This window comes from Neolamprologus multifasciatus, chromosome 11, assembly GCF_963576455.1.
Source record: "Neolamprologus multifasciatus chromosome 11, fNeoMul1.2, whole genome shotgun sequence".
Taxonomy (NCBI): domain Eukaryota; kingdom Metazoa; phylum Chordata; class Actinopteri; order Cichliformes; family Cichlidae; genus Neolamprologus; species Neolamprologus multifasciatus.
In genome coordinates this window covers 25,128,783-25,143,756 of record NC_140449.1, presented here as the reverse complement: position 1 = coordinate 25,143,756, position 14,974 = coordinate 25,128,783, and the positions used below count along the sequence as shown (strand labels likewise).

General features: G+C 40.3%; 1 protein-coding gene across 1 annotated transcript; it reads left to right on the top strand.

Annotated features, from left to right (window-relative positions):
- Positions 1–109: 109 nt before the first annotated feature.
- Positions 110–13,568, top strand: mtf1 (metal-regulatory transcription factor 1). Its single transcript, XM_085177451.1, has 11 exons — positions 110–253; positions 1,456–1,983; positions 5,099–5,337; positions 6,705–6,836; positions 7,086–7,159; positions 8,895–9,028; positions 9,517–9,594; positions 9,804–9,906; positions 9,992–10,650; positions 10,915–10,984; positions 11,657–13,568. Exons 2-11 carry the CDS (start codon positions 1,519–1,521, stop codon positions 12,130–12,132), a joined length of 2,430 nt encoding a protein of 809 aa, XP_085033577.1. The 5' UTR covers positions 110–253; positions 1,456–1,518; the 3' UTR covers positions 12,133–13,568.
- The last annotated feature ends 1,406 nt before the right edge of the window (positions 13,569–14,974 follow it).

Below are 14,974 nucleotides of genomic sequence, written 5' to 3'. Positions count from 1 at the left end.
TTGCTAGTATTTTTTTTTTTAATCAAAATTGTATTATTTGCTAAAATAAATCAACACTAAATATAAAAGCGAAACCCCTTCCCTACAATCACCTTATGGAATTTTTTAATATTGTTATTTAGCGTTAGTTATACATTATTTCCCATAATTCATCACGAATGGCTGCGAGCCTGTGACGTATGGCTTTCTAGGGAGGGGATAGGAAGAAAGTGGTCAACATCCAAAGCATCGGAATAAGGATTAAAATTCAGAGGTAAATTTATTTTAATGACATTTCCTTCTAGTCGATCCACTTAAACCTCAGTTTGCCACTTTATCACCGGGTAAAATGAAACTGACCATCTTTGCAGGAACGATAAGTAATCTTGACAATAAACGTTTATCGTTAGCCCCTTAGCTTAGCAATGAGCTAAAGTGTTGCTATCCAGCGAAGCTATGAATGTGTAGAGAAATAAGTGGCAGCTGACTTGCCTAGCCTAGCCTCTGGCTAACTAGTTCCCATTTAGCTTTCTGTGGCTTACGAGCTGAAGAGAAACCCACTCTAAAGATATGTAACGGCAGATGCAAATAAGCAGCCTAAGATTAATTTACAGCAGCTAACCAGCGACGTATCAGGCTGGAGACGATGTAATCATGATATGAGATCAGATATCCACCAGAATGCTAGCATTGTAAAGCTAACAACCTCAGTACTGTGACATTAAGTTGTGAAAACGATATTGTTCAGTCAGCTAAAGGTTAACCTTGCAGCCAGTGAGTGCCTATAAGGTCACGCTTATGTTTGGAAACTGCGCTGCATTGTGTGCGCAGCCATGTAAAAGTTAACTGTCACCGTCGGTTTGAAGTGACAGCTTTCATATGCAGCATTTAACGTTTTCCTTTAGAGGTAGCCTGATGAATTTTGATTGATTAGAAGTCACCAAGTAGCTAGGGCTAAGCACCAGCTATCTCATGACTTCTGTCACTGGAGTAAGAAAGTTCCAGATCGCGATGTGTAGCTTTAGTTTCTGTGAACAGTGTCTCTTACTAAGTGACTACTTGCGGTGATTTCAGTCTGACTTGTCGAAGAAAAAAATTCGCTGCTTTTGACTGACACCTGCAGGTCCGCTACATTAGGGGGTGAACGGGCATTTAATGTAGTAAAAAAAAACCTTATTCTGCCAAAAGCACACATAGCTGTGGCTCTGTCTAGTTATTTGTTGCCAAATGTTCCTGTCTGTCAGCGTGGGGCTACATAGTGACAGCTGATATAGTTTAACTGGACAACCCTAGTCAGATCTGCTGCTGAATCACTAAACGCTGATAAATATATTCAGTCTTTATTATTGGGCTCAGCTATGAGAAACTATGAGTTTCTGCTCAACAGTGTTTGCTTTTTTCCAATTACAATTTGTAATAATTCAGCTGAGCTATACAACCTAAGAGCGTAAGAGAAGTAGCTTCCTTCTTTTTCAGGGTGAAACATTAACGTGTGAGAGTGCAGTCCTTCTTGCCAAGGAAGGAGAGGCATCAGAGACCATGAGTGAGAATGGCCCTCATACGGAGGCGCCTATGTACTTTGAGGTGGAGGTGGATCAGCTGGAGCGGGATGACGAAGAAGATGACAAGATCCACTTTGGCAAAGACGGTGACCTAATTGCTGAACCTTCGTCATCCTCTGGTCGGGTCTATGACCGCACCACGGTCCTCATTGAGCGGGACCCAATACGACTGGATGAGGAGGGAGAAGAGGAGGGTCACTGTGGAGGGGATGAAGATGGAGTCACCTTCCTAACAGAGGGAGAAGGTGATGGAGATGAGGAGGAGGGATCGCTGGCCTTTATGACAGACCCAGATGGGATGTCACAGGGTTATGTGCACCACACAATTTCTCCTGACCAGATCCAGTTCACAATAAATCCAGGGTCCACCCCAATGCCACGCAACATCGAGGGGGCTACGCTCACCTTGCACTCTGAGTGCCCAGAGACCAAGCAGAGAGAGGTGAGCATAAATAAGTGCATCTTGTCCAGCTGTTACAAGACATATGCTTGCTTGGCCATCAGAGGCTCCTCTGATTGGCTCTAAGGTAGTGCACATGTATGACAGATTGCAGTGATTGCTTGTCTAAGCTGTTTCAGTTATTACAACAAATTGCAGAAGAGCAGATGGTTTAAAGATTTTATGATTTTATCCTCTAATAATATAGTGATCATTTTTTTTAAACCTAGTTTGTCCTGGTGAAAAATGGTGTGCAGTTGAAAATATGTCACTGTGCTTCAAGTTCTTTTAAAGGATCTTCTCAGCAACTATGCAGAAGTTGCCATTCTGTTGCCTTCAGCAGTAACCTATCTTAATTAGCAGAGATGAACAGCATAGTAAAACCATCTGATAGGAAGTTTGCACTTGTTAACCAGTAGGTACCTAACATAAAAGGCAGGGAGGCACATTGGGGAACAACATAGTTCTCTTTCCTATGTTTAATCAGTTGATTTAGATGATATATAGCCTACAGAGCCATCTTTACCACTATTATGATCCTTTCTTTTAACAGTAGTCTATAAACATCTGAGGAGCACAGTTGTGGGACATTTATGAGAAAAATGTTGCCAGATTCTTGTCTGATACAGGATTGTAGCTCACAACAGCTGTATATTTTTAATTGATGAAAGGTCTGGACTCTGGGCAGGTCAGTTCACCACTAGGACTCTTCCACTTCAAAGCCATGCAACAGATGCAGTAGCATTGTCTTACTGAAATATTTAAGGACTTTCACAAAAAAGACATCATCTGGGTAAAGCATATGTTGCTCTAAAGCCTGTATAGACCTTTCAGCATTGTCTTTGCAGATGTGCAAGCTGTTAATTTCATAGGCTCTAATGTATCACCCACACAATCAGAGATGCAGGCTTTTGAACCGAGTGCTGATAACAAGCACGTTGGTCCCTCTCCTCTTTAGAGGTTGCAGGAAAAATGAGGACACAACACGACCTGAACAGTTAACTGTGTTCACAGACACAGATTTCTAAAAGTGTTCCTGAGCCCTTCCAATGATTTTTGGCCTTATCCCTTGCACACAGAGATTTCTCCAGATTCTCAGAATCTTTTGAGGAACAATATTCTGAAATTCTTCCACAACTTGTAAATGCAGATTCTTTTGTAAATTGGTGAGCCCCTTCCATAAAAGAGAGGCAGCTTACTTCTGAGTAACACTGCCTCTCTACGATCCTCTTCTTATACCCAATCATGGTGTTGGCCTTTTTTAACAGTTCATCTGATTCACTGCAAAGTGTTGAAAGCGGTTCTGTTGCCCCCATCCTAATGTTTTTAGGAAATGGTAAAATGTCTGCTTAAACATTTAGTAAGTTTTCTGTGTTCTATAGAAGTTACACAAAAGTTTTTGTTCATTTTACACAGCACCAAGACCTTTTTTGGAATTGGGGTTTAAAAGTTATGTAGAACAATAGAATTACACTTAAAACTGACTGCAAACTTTCCAGAGTAAAGCATTATGACTATATTGTCTTGATCATGGTATTTTCATACTTTAAAATCATATTATGTATTGAAGATTAATATACTGGTAAATTTAGATTTTGTTATCATTAGATGGGTGTGGTGCTGGAGCAAATGCCTTATTATTTCTGAATATTATTGGCAGAAACCTTGCTTCTTTTGTAGCCAGTTTTTGTTTGAAAGGTGAAGTTAAGTCAAGGTTTGATTTTATTTGTTAGCAGTGTCCGCTCAGTTTTTAACCCCTTTACCAACTGCAATAATAACAAATATCTAAAGAAAAAGATTTTGAGCAACCCTCTGAATTAAAAGACAACTATATATTTCTTGCAGCAATATAGAAGCATACCGGGATCTTTAATTGTGTGTGTCTGTATGTGTATGACTTCATGCCACTTCTGAGAAATGAATTTAAATTTATATTGCACAACAGTACAATATAAAGTGGTGCCACACTCTTCTGCGGGCCTGGAATCATAAATAGTCATGTGCATGCAGGTCTTTGTAATATGTTAAACAAAGCAAATATGAAATATGAATCCCCGCGGAAAGCGTGCACTGGGGTGTGGATGGTTTGGGCAATATTTGTTGGCCACGCTAAGCACTCCTCTTTCATAAACCAATTTGTAATGGAGTGGTCTCTTCCACTATGCGTGTGGGAAGCTGGAGCATAAAGTGCTCCCTCGCAATGATCAAATTCACAGTGTGGTAGAGTCACAATGGTGTGTGAGATAAATGCAGATCTGAGCTGCCAGCTTTAGCAGGGTTCTGCTGTGGGTTTGCGTAGATAACAAATGATCCCTGCCACACACTAATAACCAAACTGAATGGTTTCAGACTACCATCGCTCAGATTAGCGCTTGTCAGAAGGACCAAAAGCTAAGTCAGCTGTGTCTAACTTTCACTGTATCACAGTTGTGATACTGGGTGTCTTGGAGTTCTGCAAACACTGCAAGGTTCATGCTGAGTTTTCTCTGATGCATCTAATATTCTAATAATCTCATTTGCCTTGCTTTGATTTAAATTGGGCTACAATTCATTTTCACAAGAATACTAAGAGGATTTAGTTTAGTAAATGAGGTAATAGCAGCAGAGGATGGACAGTCTCTTGTTGAGGAGGCCAGCCACAAGTTTTCTCCTCCTGGTTTTGTGTTCAATACACTATAGAATTTTTCTAAGCAGAGACTGGGCTGCTTTTATTCACAGTGCCCCCAGGATATTTGTGTGAGAGCAGAGCAGGAGACTGCCCCACTGCAATGGACATCGGTGCTGTGAAAGAGAATTGGGGGTTAGTCATCACTGATGTCCTTAATGCTCACCCACTTTGTGTACTGATGGGAGGTTGAGTCATTAAGTTCAAATCCTATCCAAAAGGCCACCCTGAGTCAGACTGTCACCTCATTCAATGGCAGGGCAGGTTATTATTATTTCTGAGCTGGATTTACTAATTTCTCCCTGTCTTGTTGAAATGGTGTTGTTAAATAAAGTTAAAACACAGATTAACAGATTTTTTTTAAAAAGAGATTTGATGCAATCCTTTTCTTAGCACCAGCATTCTTTCACTATGTTTTAATTCCACTTACCATTTTTATTCTCTCGCTTTTAGGTAAAGCGGTACCAGTGCATGTTCGAAGGCTGCACAAGGACGTACAGCACAGCAGGAAACTTGCGGACACACCAGAAAACGCATCGGGGCGAGTACACGTTTGTGTGTAATCAGCAAGGCTGTGGAAAGGCCTTTCTCACCTCTTACAGCCTTAAGATCCACGTCCGTGTTCACACCAAGGAGAAGCCATTCGAGTGTGATGTACAGGGCTGTGAAAAGGCGTTCAACACGCTGTACAGGTGAGCCTTTTTGTTGTCTTTCATGTCTCATGTTGCTGTCTTTACATTGCTGTGGAAACTCAAAGTTTATATGAAGTCACCTTTATCATCACTGTAGGTTCCGTTTCAGTTTTGTTAGACTTGATCAAAAGTAGGTTAAGATAATTAGACCTAAGTGTTGGGGGCAGTGGACAAAGCGTGATGCAGTAGATGTTTTGACACAAAAAAATGACTCAAGCGACTCGGGTCTTTATTAAAAGAGGAACATATTTCAGTCATTCCGTCAGGTCTCTTGTTTGACCACAAGATATATCAGATGTACAAATCAAAGGGCATCCAAGTATCCAGTTTGCACTGTTTCAGTAGCAATGCCATGTGTCTGTGGCTTGATGCTGCTGTGCCATCATCGTAAGCTACACAGGGCTTAGAGCTGTTGAGATTCCTGATCTAACTTTACATTGTGGATCGCATTAGTGGTTCGTCATGGTTTGCTTCGCATAATCAATCTTTGCATCAAAATAAAACTGGTCTTCCTCACTCACTGAAACTCCATGTGTTTCTTAGAAAAGATAAGAAGTATGATTTTAAAAAAAATGCACCAAAACTTAACAGAAAATAGAATTAACAGAGCACTGCTTTCCTTTTTACGTTGTGCTACATTCTTGGTTATTAATACAACTTTGCAGACAAGTAAGTGTTTATTCACCATTTACCTGATCTTAGTGCATCTCCTCGAACAAAAAAAACTTTCATTCCATTTATTGTATCAGCATGATGGATGCCAAAAACACTCAAAGTATTCTCTCTCTTTCCCTCCAACGTTTACCCAAAAATATGTGTTTATTAGACACTTTCGTATATGATTTGTTCTTGGATAAAATCTCTTGCACTGAATCCAAAGTATTTCCAAACAGCTGATGATGATCCACTTTAAGGGACAAGCTCTTCATGTTCTCCTGTGCCAGACATTTTTTGATTTTTGCTGTATATCTGGTCTTTTGATGTGGAGTTACTCATCCAGATCAGTCCAGCACTGCACGCTGTGTTGTGCGGGCGCAGCTGTGATTGACTGATGCTGGCACGTGGTCAGGTGCTGTTTTTTTTAGGAAGTGCTTGGTTTGCTTTTGCTTTCCATTCAGTTTGCAGAGCATGCATTTTTAGTATCACTAGACCATGTTCATTTAAATGTGAGAAGCCAAAAATCGTGATTGAGTTTAAAATTCTATTAATAGCCCCATTCCCCGTCTGACTCATCTCTTTTTTTTTTTAAAGATTTTTTTAAATGAGATGATAGTGTAGTCAGCACATGTTGCTGAATGCCACTGCGTTTACTTTGTCCCTCTCCTATTTTCCCATTGTGGTTTAATGAAACACTATTTTCTCTGCAGGCTAAAAGCACACCAGAGACTTCACACAGGCAAGACTTTCAACTGTGAATCAGAGGGATGCACAAAGTACTTTACCACCCTCAGTGACCTGAGGAAGCACATTCGCACACACACTGGGGAGAAGCCATTCCGGTGAGCATTTCCTTTTTCACAGCAGGTTTAATTTTCTCCCAGTTAAGGTGAAGGAACTGCTGTACAAAACTTTAAGTGTATTTAAATTTTACTTATCCATGTTAACTGTCCGTTTTTCTTCATATAACGACACAGGGGGGCAATGGGTCATGACTTTAATCTAGAAGGATGATGAAATCCAGCCTTGAATGTTTTTCACTTTATGTTTACATTTGATCTCACGCTGTTTTTTTCTGTTTTTGCTTTCAGGTGTGATCACGATGGTTGTGGAAAAGCCTTTGCTGCAAGTCATCACCTAAAAACACATGTACGGACTCACACAGGTATACAGTGTTCTAGTTCACCTCAATTATCTAGGGAAGCTTCAACAAAGATGTATTTGTTTTTATTTCTTCCTGATTTCCATTTCCATTGTTGCCCAGTGCCTCCCATGTGTTGTCTGTTTAAATAACCAAACCTGAACCGTCTTTCCTTCAAACAAAAACATTTGTTTTGTCTTCCTTTCAGAATTAGAAATTGGGAGGGGGGGAAGCAATAATTGAAAATGCTCTTTCCATGTGTGCTTGTATTGATTGAACAAATGCTTCCAAATAAGACCCACCCCCCAGATGGACAGCTAAGGCCAAGCTCTTTGCTCTAATGATTGCATGCTTGTTTAGGGCAGGTGAACATCTTTCCTACATGCCAGCTGTCAAACACACAGACAAATACTAGCTTCCCATGTATTTGGTGGGTTTTTTTCCCCTTATATATATCAATATAGTAGATCATGTTCAGCTGAACAAGGAATGACTTGAACTGGCTTATGCTTTGTGTTGTTGAAAATGAAACAATTACATGTACAAGAACAAGATGTATCAGGATATTAAAATCCAGCTACAGGATTCATTGTACTGTGTTTGTGTCCATTTGGCTGGATTTTGCATATTCAGACTGAGGAAAAAACAAAAGCATGTAGCTTAACAGTGATGACACTGCATAGGTAGAATACTGATTGGGTAATGGTAAATTGATTGGTATTTATATAGCCCCATAAAGTGCTATTTAAGTACCAATGTAACACTTTGTAAAGGGTGTGGAGAGGAAGTGCTTCTACTGGAAACAAGAGAACCACAAAAAAATCAAAGATCAAAAATACACCATGAAAAGCACAGACATTTCTTCTGCACTTGGTTTCACTTCAGCTATTCGTATGTTATAACTTCATGCCTGGCTGATGCACCAACAGCAGCACAAGCAAGAATAGCCCACAGATTTTTATCACAGACTTTGTACACTGCGTCCATCTAAAAACAGAGCTCTCTGCAGAGAGACGGGCCACCCCGACTACCAGCAGATTGCGAAGGTGCTTGCCCTGCTGGCCCATCAATTCTGCTTAACTGACCACTCAAAGCACTTTTAACTATAAGCTTCCTTCACCCAGTCACATACAAGAGCTTTATTCTATACCTAACCTACACCTTTTCTAATCATCACACACACCATATTTTACCCAAGGACACTTTAGCATGAAACTAGGGAGCAAACCACTGACCTTCCCCTTGGAAGACGCCCCCTACTACCTCCTGAGCCACAGTTGCCTCAAGTTTGAAAACAGGACAGTTTTCATTATTTTAACGTTTGGTTTTGCTTTACTACAAACAGTTTTGTATGTTTTGACTTCTGTTGTGTCTGCAGCAACTTAGCTTAAGAACCAAGAATTCTGCGAACACAAACAAGAGTCATATTAAGAGTTGTTTCACATATTTCTAACACTGCCCCCTGGTGACAGTACATAGCTATAGCGTGTGTAAGTCTGCAAAGCTAGAGTAAGAGCAGGAAACAGCCATGCTGGCCCCTTGAAATTTTTATATTATTGTGACAAGAGTAAAGTTGACTTTTTAAAACCATACGGCTGCATTTTTTTGTCACTGAAAAGTCATCATTTTATTAATAAATCTGCAACTTTGAATTTTGATTACTTTTTCCTGCCAGGAAAGATATAAATAGTAAAGAATAATAAATTAATTAATCAGTCTCAGTCTGTATTTTCTGCCTTTGTCTCTGCTCATTCTGTAGGGGAGAAGCCATTCAACTGTCCTAGTGACGGCTGTGAGAAGACTTTTAGCAGCCAGTACAGCTTGAAGAGTCACATCCGGGGCCACGACAAAGGACAGTCCTTCAGCGTTTCTCTCGCCCATCCACTCTCTGAAGTGAGTCACAGCACAGCGTCTTGTCAGAGTGTGGGCACACTTGGCACAGTCATTGTGTTCTCCATGGACAGCCTCAGGGCTATATAACATTGTGCTCCTCGTGCCATTTACTGTATGCTGTGTTCTGAAGTAAAGTGCTCTTTTTTGTTGCTTTTCACATAATAAACAGTTGTGTTATAACATCTCATATCACAGGTATTACTACATGGTACATTGACTTTCTACAGAGCATGTCACCATAAAAGTAAAGTATTTAACTTTTCCACTTGTGCAGTGGCCTGTGTTTTTAATGGCAAATGTTTATAGAACAAGTAGATTACATTGTTCTTTCTTTAAAGGAATAGTTGTTAATTATGTCATTATGTAATGGATTACCTTGTATGGTAAAACCTAGATTTTTACCTATTTTTTACAGTAGCTTTCATTTCCATGACTCAGCACTTGTAGTGGCTACTTTAATCAGGGACCTTTCGATCTCTTAATTGCAGGATGCAAATCACTCGCTGTGCCTCAGTGACTTGAGCCTCATCTCTACAGACTCAGAACTACGAGAGAACATCCATAATGTGAGTTTGAACTTTATTTCACCTTTGTCAAACAGACTCTGTGTTGACACAGTAGAGGAGCTGTCAGGATGATCAGTGAGATGCCAGTTAAAAGATATTTTCAGTCTTCAGTTGTTTTTATATTCACTGTATTAAAATGTCATGGTTAAAACAATATATTCACTGAGTGCACTTTTTAAAGGCTTTTGTTCATTTAAATTTTATTGCAGGCTCAAAATTTGGACCTCAACAATGCCACCCCTGTGAAAATCTTTGAGCTTATGTTCCAGAGTCCTGAAAATAGCATCAGCCAAGATGATGCTCATCCCAGTGGTAAGAATATTTCATTTAAAAATCGACCTGTTTGGGTTTTCTTCTTAAAGTTCTTGTTCTGAGAGGTTTTTCCCCCCTTTACCAGAGAGCCTTGCTGAGCCCTTCAGCTTGGACACTCCCACCCAACCGGGAGTGACAGAAGCCTCCTCTCTCATCTCTTTCACTGTCAATCCTACCTCCTCATCTTCTTGTTCACAAAACGCTGCAGTCATGGAGGCTTCTTCCCAGCTCAATCAGAGCTCTTCCTCCCAGACCTCCACCCCTGCCTCCATCACTGCAAATGTTAGCACAACACAGCCTCCTGCTTTCATGCAGCTCAATGGGCCTCAGCAGATCTCAGATGTGCCACAGGCTTCTGTCCAGCCACAAAACCACGTCACCCCCCAGCAATATGTGGCACTGCCACCAACATTCCTACAGCAAGATAGTACTACCCAGACCACTCCACTACCACCACCCATTGCTACGCCTGCTCCTGCCCCTGCACTGACTGCCACAGCACCAGGTCCTGGTCCTGCTGTTGTTGCAGCTACCACAACAGATGCTCTAGCACCTGTGGCTCAACCTGTGCCTTTGGCCAATAATCCTGGTCCAAACTCTGGCCCTGGTCTGGCAACCACCCCTGCCACTATCACCATAGCACCCACACAGAACCTGCTGCAGCCCAGCTTGGTCATGTCTGACCAGAATCTCCAGTGGATCCTCAGCAGTGCCACCAACAGCCAGCAGAACCCAGAGCAAGCAGTGAGTAATGATCCCACACAGAATCTGTTCTCCTCTTCATCAGTATGTTCACAAGAAAACAAGGTAGCACAAACAAACTATGAAACTAGGTAAATAAAACATTAGGGAAAGTATGGCTTTTAATTCATACAGTCCATCCCTTTTTGATACGGTCTAAAAAAAAATTAAAAAAAAAAAAAAAAAAAGAACATGGCGTAATCATCTTGAGGATACTGATATTTATTGTTAACCCTTTTGAATTTTGGTGTTTTTGTTTATTCACAGCCACATCAAGGAGCTCCAAAAGTGGAAAAGGTTTTCTTTACTACAGCCATACCAGTGGGAGGTAATGCTGGTAAGCCACCGTGAAACCAATCTTGTGCTGTTGACTTTGGTCAAAGACTGAGGAAATCATACATTTGTTTTGCCACTAAAATACTTGGGTTAATGACGATTAGTTAAATAGTATGCAATAGTTACTAGGAAAAGTATTTGGCAATATAAACGCGAAGTTTGAGGAAGGAAATGGCAATCTCTGGCTGAGGCTTGATAGTAACCATCTTTCATTTTTGCTAAATCTTTTTTCCACCTAATTAAATGTAACATTTATGAAATGGGGAGGAAAAAGGTAAGATTCCTTGAACTCTGGTTTTTTGTTTTTTTTTTTTAATTAAGAGTTCCCCAAATATATTAGTATAAATTGACAAAACAGAAAATGGGGGGAGGGGGGGGGGCTCTAATTAGCAAGTTTAAGTCAAAGATTTTTGATTTGTTAGTGATTGCTGGTGAATTTACAGCTCTTATGGTCCTTAAAAGAACCACTGCCAGGTTTACCAGATGATGATGTTTTCATCAACGTTTACAGTTCATGTTGCTGATAGGAACATGTGGTCACCTGATCGATTGTAATGTTTCCATCTGTAAATATTGACAGGGTACAATCAGACAGCCTACTTTTGCAGACACCACTGTGGTTTTGACTAATTTCTTTGCATTGGACTAATCAAACGTAATGTTTCTGTTGTAGGTAACTCAGTCCAGCAGATCGGCCTCAGCCTGCCAGTCATCATCATCAAACAGGAGGAATCCTGCCAGTGTCAGTGTGCCTGCAGGGACTCTGCTAAAGACAAGAGTGCAAAGAGTGCCTCCTCCATCGTTTCAGCCCCAGCACAGCAGCAACCACCAGAGCCCCCTCCCCCGCCACTATCAGAGCCTCAGCACCATTCAGCAACTTCATCTTCCTCATGCTGCCCCCCCAAGTCTTCCTCCAAGGTGGGTGAGGTGACACTGGAGGCCCCCTCTTCTTCTTCCTCCTCTTCCACAGCTCAGACTTTCTCCACAATAGTGAGCGGCACTGCCGCCAACCAACCCTCATCTGACGGGTTAGCCAGTATGGACGTCTCAGACTTTCTCTCCCTGCAGAGCCCTGAGACAGCCGCCAACATTGAGGCTCTGCTGCTGGTCGCAGATGACTTCAGCATGGCTACTGATGGCAATCCTTAAAAGAGCTGCCTTCGGAGTCTGGCACCACATGTTTGTCTGTTGCACCCACTCGCCCACAAGCGTCGATTCCACCCACACCTCGAGTCACTCTCCGAAGTGATGCCTCTTCTTTCACCCTATATAGCGTGTGCATTGAAACCCCCCAGTACCTGCAGTGCATTCTGCTTTGTATGGCACTGGGACACATATAGTATATATACAAAGTATGTGTAACTTTTCTGTTGAGTCTCATTGCAGTAGTTGAGTTTTAGCAACTTAAACGCTAATTAATGCAGGGAAAAGGCAGTAGATCCTTTGTTGAAAAGATAAACTCTTTATAATAATCCTCACTCTGAATTGATTGAAATGACCAAGTGTTGTCCAAGCACTGATAATTTAGAGTTTCATTGTCCTGGCTTGAAGGTCACACACCTTAGCAGGAAAACAAAACTCGTCTGTCCTTGTACTGTATTCTCGTACTGTACTACAGGTCCTAACAAATTCTTTAGGCTGGTATGCAAATAACCATAATGCACTGTATATGAGAGGATTTTGCTACAATTTTAATCAAGCATTGCTCCCAGCAAAAATTTAAAGAGCTTGGTTGCACAGCTTCCCATGTGGCTGTCTTGTAATATGAAGTGATTTCCTCAGTATTTTGTTTGTTTTCTATGAAGACTAGTGCGGTCCAGATAATGTGATGATTCTTTTTTACTTTTTTTGAGAACCTGTGATCAGATCTGCCTGTCTCTTTAAGCGACATAACGTCAATAAGTTGCCTATAACTTAAACTAACTTAAAATTGTATATGTTAATTTATTTAAATGCCTGATTCTTTCAATATAATGATACTATCATCTTTGAGATAGCAGAAATAATCTATTAATTTATTCCAATCACATGTTGTTTTTTTTAAGTTGAGCTGCTTTTTTGTTACTGAATTGTTTTACCTTCATAAGAACATAGTAAGTATTGTAAAAAGAGGCACGTGTAGTAGACACAGTCAAGCAAAATATCCTCTAGGATCTGCTTGTTTGCAAAAACTTGCCCACAACTAAACTATAAGGAACTACTGTCAACATCCCATCTTCTTTAGGGTTGTGACCCTCTCAGGGATGCATCAAGTCATAACTGTTCCTGGTTCCCACAATTTTCTCAGACATGCATTTTCCTTGCCGGACGGCCCACACTTGCAGTAGCCCTACGTTTTTGCTGCACTCTTCCCTGTTTATTGCACACTAACTTGTAAAGTTGGTTCTGCATATCGGTTAGGCTGATTTGCAGCACCACTACAGAGTTTTTGTATAAACCTGCTGTAAAGTAGCATTTAAAAGATGGTGTCCTGGTGACAGTGTAAATATGGTACATTTTAGTGTAAACATCTTTGAAAAACTTGTAGATTATTCTAGAATTTGTATTTTTGTATAGACTTTTGAATTGCTAACTCTGAGTTTGAACCTAATGTATACTCTCTGTTCATTCTTCTCCCCGTCACGTTTATGCAGAAGATGTTTTTGCTGTGTTTTAGTTGAATAGTTATACAAGCCGCTGGGTTTCTGTATAGTCCACATTGTAAGAAAATATATGTAATGCATAGCCTCTGGCACAGAGTATAATTTAACAGTATTGTTTCGCATGGGACACAATGCAATGATGATAGAGTAAAGGCATTATGCCCTGTAAATGACAGTAGAGCTTCTTGGCCTTACAACATTAATTGTTCTGTAAGCCTCCTTGCCTTGATAGCCTCTGCATTAGTAATCGGCTTGTTGACACTCTGTTTTCACATTCACCGACTCTCAGGCAGCCACTCCAGCAGCAGATCACACCAAGGCAAAAGCATGGGGATTTTCCAGTTGTGATATTGGGAAAGTCTAATGGGCTTTCCCCAATATAATATAATAATATTGCAGCATTGACTTAAAAAAGAAATTAAACTCAGCTATATAACAGATGCAGACATTGGTTCTGCAAATTGGAAATTAAAAGCAGAATAATCTTTAAAATAAAAAAATAAAAAATTTGAATCTGGCTCCTCTTGTGTGTGATTTAGGAAATTTATAGGTGCCACAAGGCAAATTTCCTCCCATAATACAATATTAATTAGATGTCTGGAGCATCCAAATCTGACATTGACTCCAGTGGATATTAAAATAATTCCCACAAATAAAAATACCACCGGGAGTCGTACCTATTCACCATTATACATTTTCATCCAGATCATTGGTGAACCTAACTATGCAATTTTAAGTGTGGTATTTACAAGTTCAGTTACTGACTCCAAGATTAAATGGTTACTTATGCCTCCCATTAAGTAATATTTGCTGCAATATAGCTTTGAGCTACAGTGCTACTGTATATTTTGCATTGAATGGTGTGAATCTGGACTGTAGTGAATCCATGAAGTACTGTTTCACAGCCACCCTATCGCCTCTGTAATTGGTTTAATATCAGCTGGATTTGCATGTTTAAGTATTTGGCAGTTTTGTTATTTTAATCAGACATTTTCTTATTTTAAGCTTAAATATGTTTAGAATTCCATCCAGTTTCATCATTTCGCACGCTTTAGTTTAACATGTGAATTATTGGTTTCTTTCATTAAACAGAGAAATTTTGCCTTTGTCGGCCAAGTTCACATGGCTAATATTTACATCAGTCTGTAGTGTCAGCAAATCAATTGTGGCGACATTTGTTTGGAAGCAGATTGTTCACAAGTGTAGATTCTTTGGAATTTCTGCCATCAACATTTTCCACCAAACAGGCTATATTTTCCAGGAAGAGCTGGGGCAGGGAGAAAGAGGAAAACGACATGCTTCCAAAGGAATGTCTTGACACCCAAAGAGTGAGGAAATGTTAAGAATTT

What these genes read in the sequence shown, in the direction of transcription:
- mtf1 (XM_085177451.1), top strand. Translation starts at nt 1,519, where the DNA reads ATGAGTGAGAATGGCCCTCATACGGAGGCGCCTATGTACTTTGAGGTG. An exon ending in TACGAGAGAACATCCATAAT is followed by an intron (nt 9,595 to 9,803) that starts GTGAGTTTGAAC and finishes ATTTTATTGCAG; the next exon opens with GCTCAAAATTTGGACCTCAA. An exon ending in AGATGATGCTCATCCCAGTG is followed by an intron (nt 9,907 to 9,991) that starts GTAAGAATATTT and finishes CCCCTTTACCAG; the next exon opens with AGAGCCTTGCTGAGCCCTTC.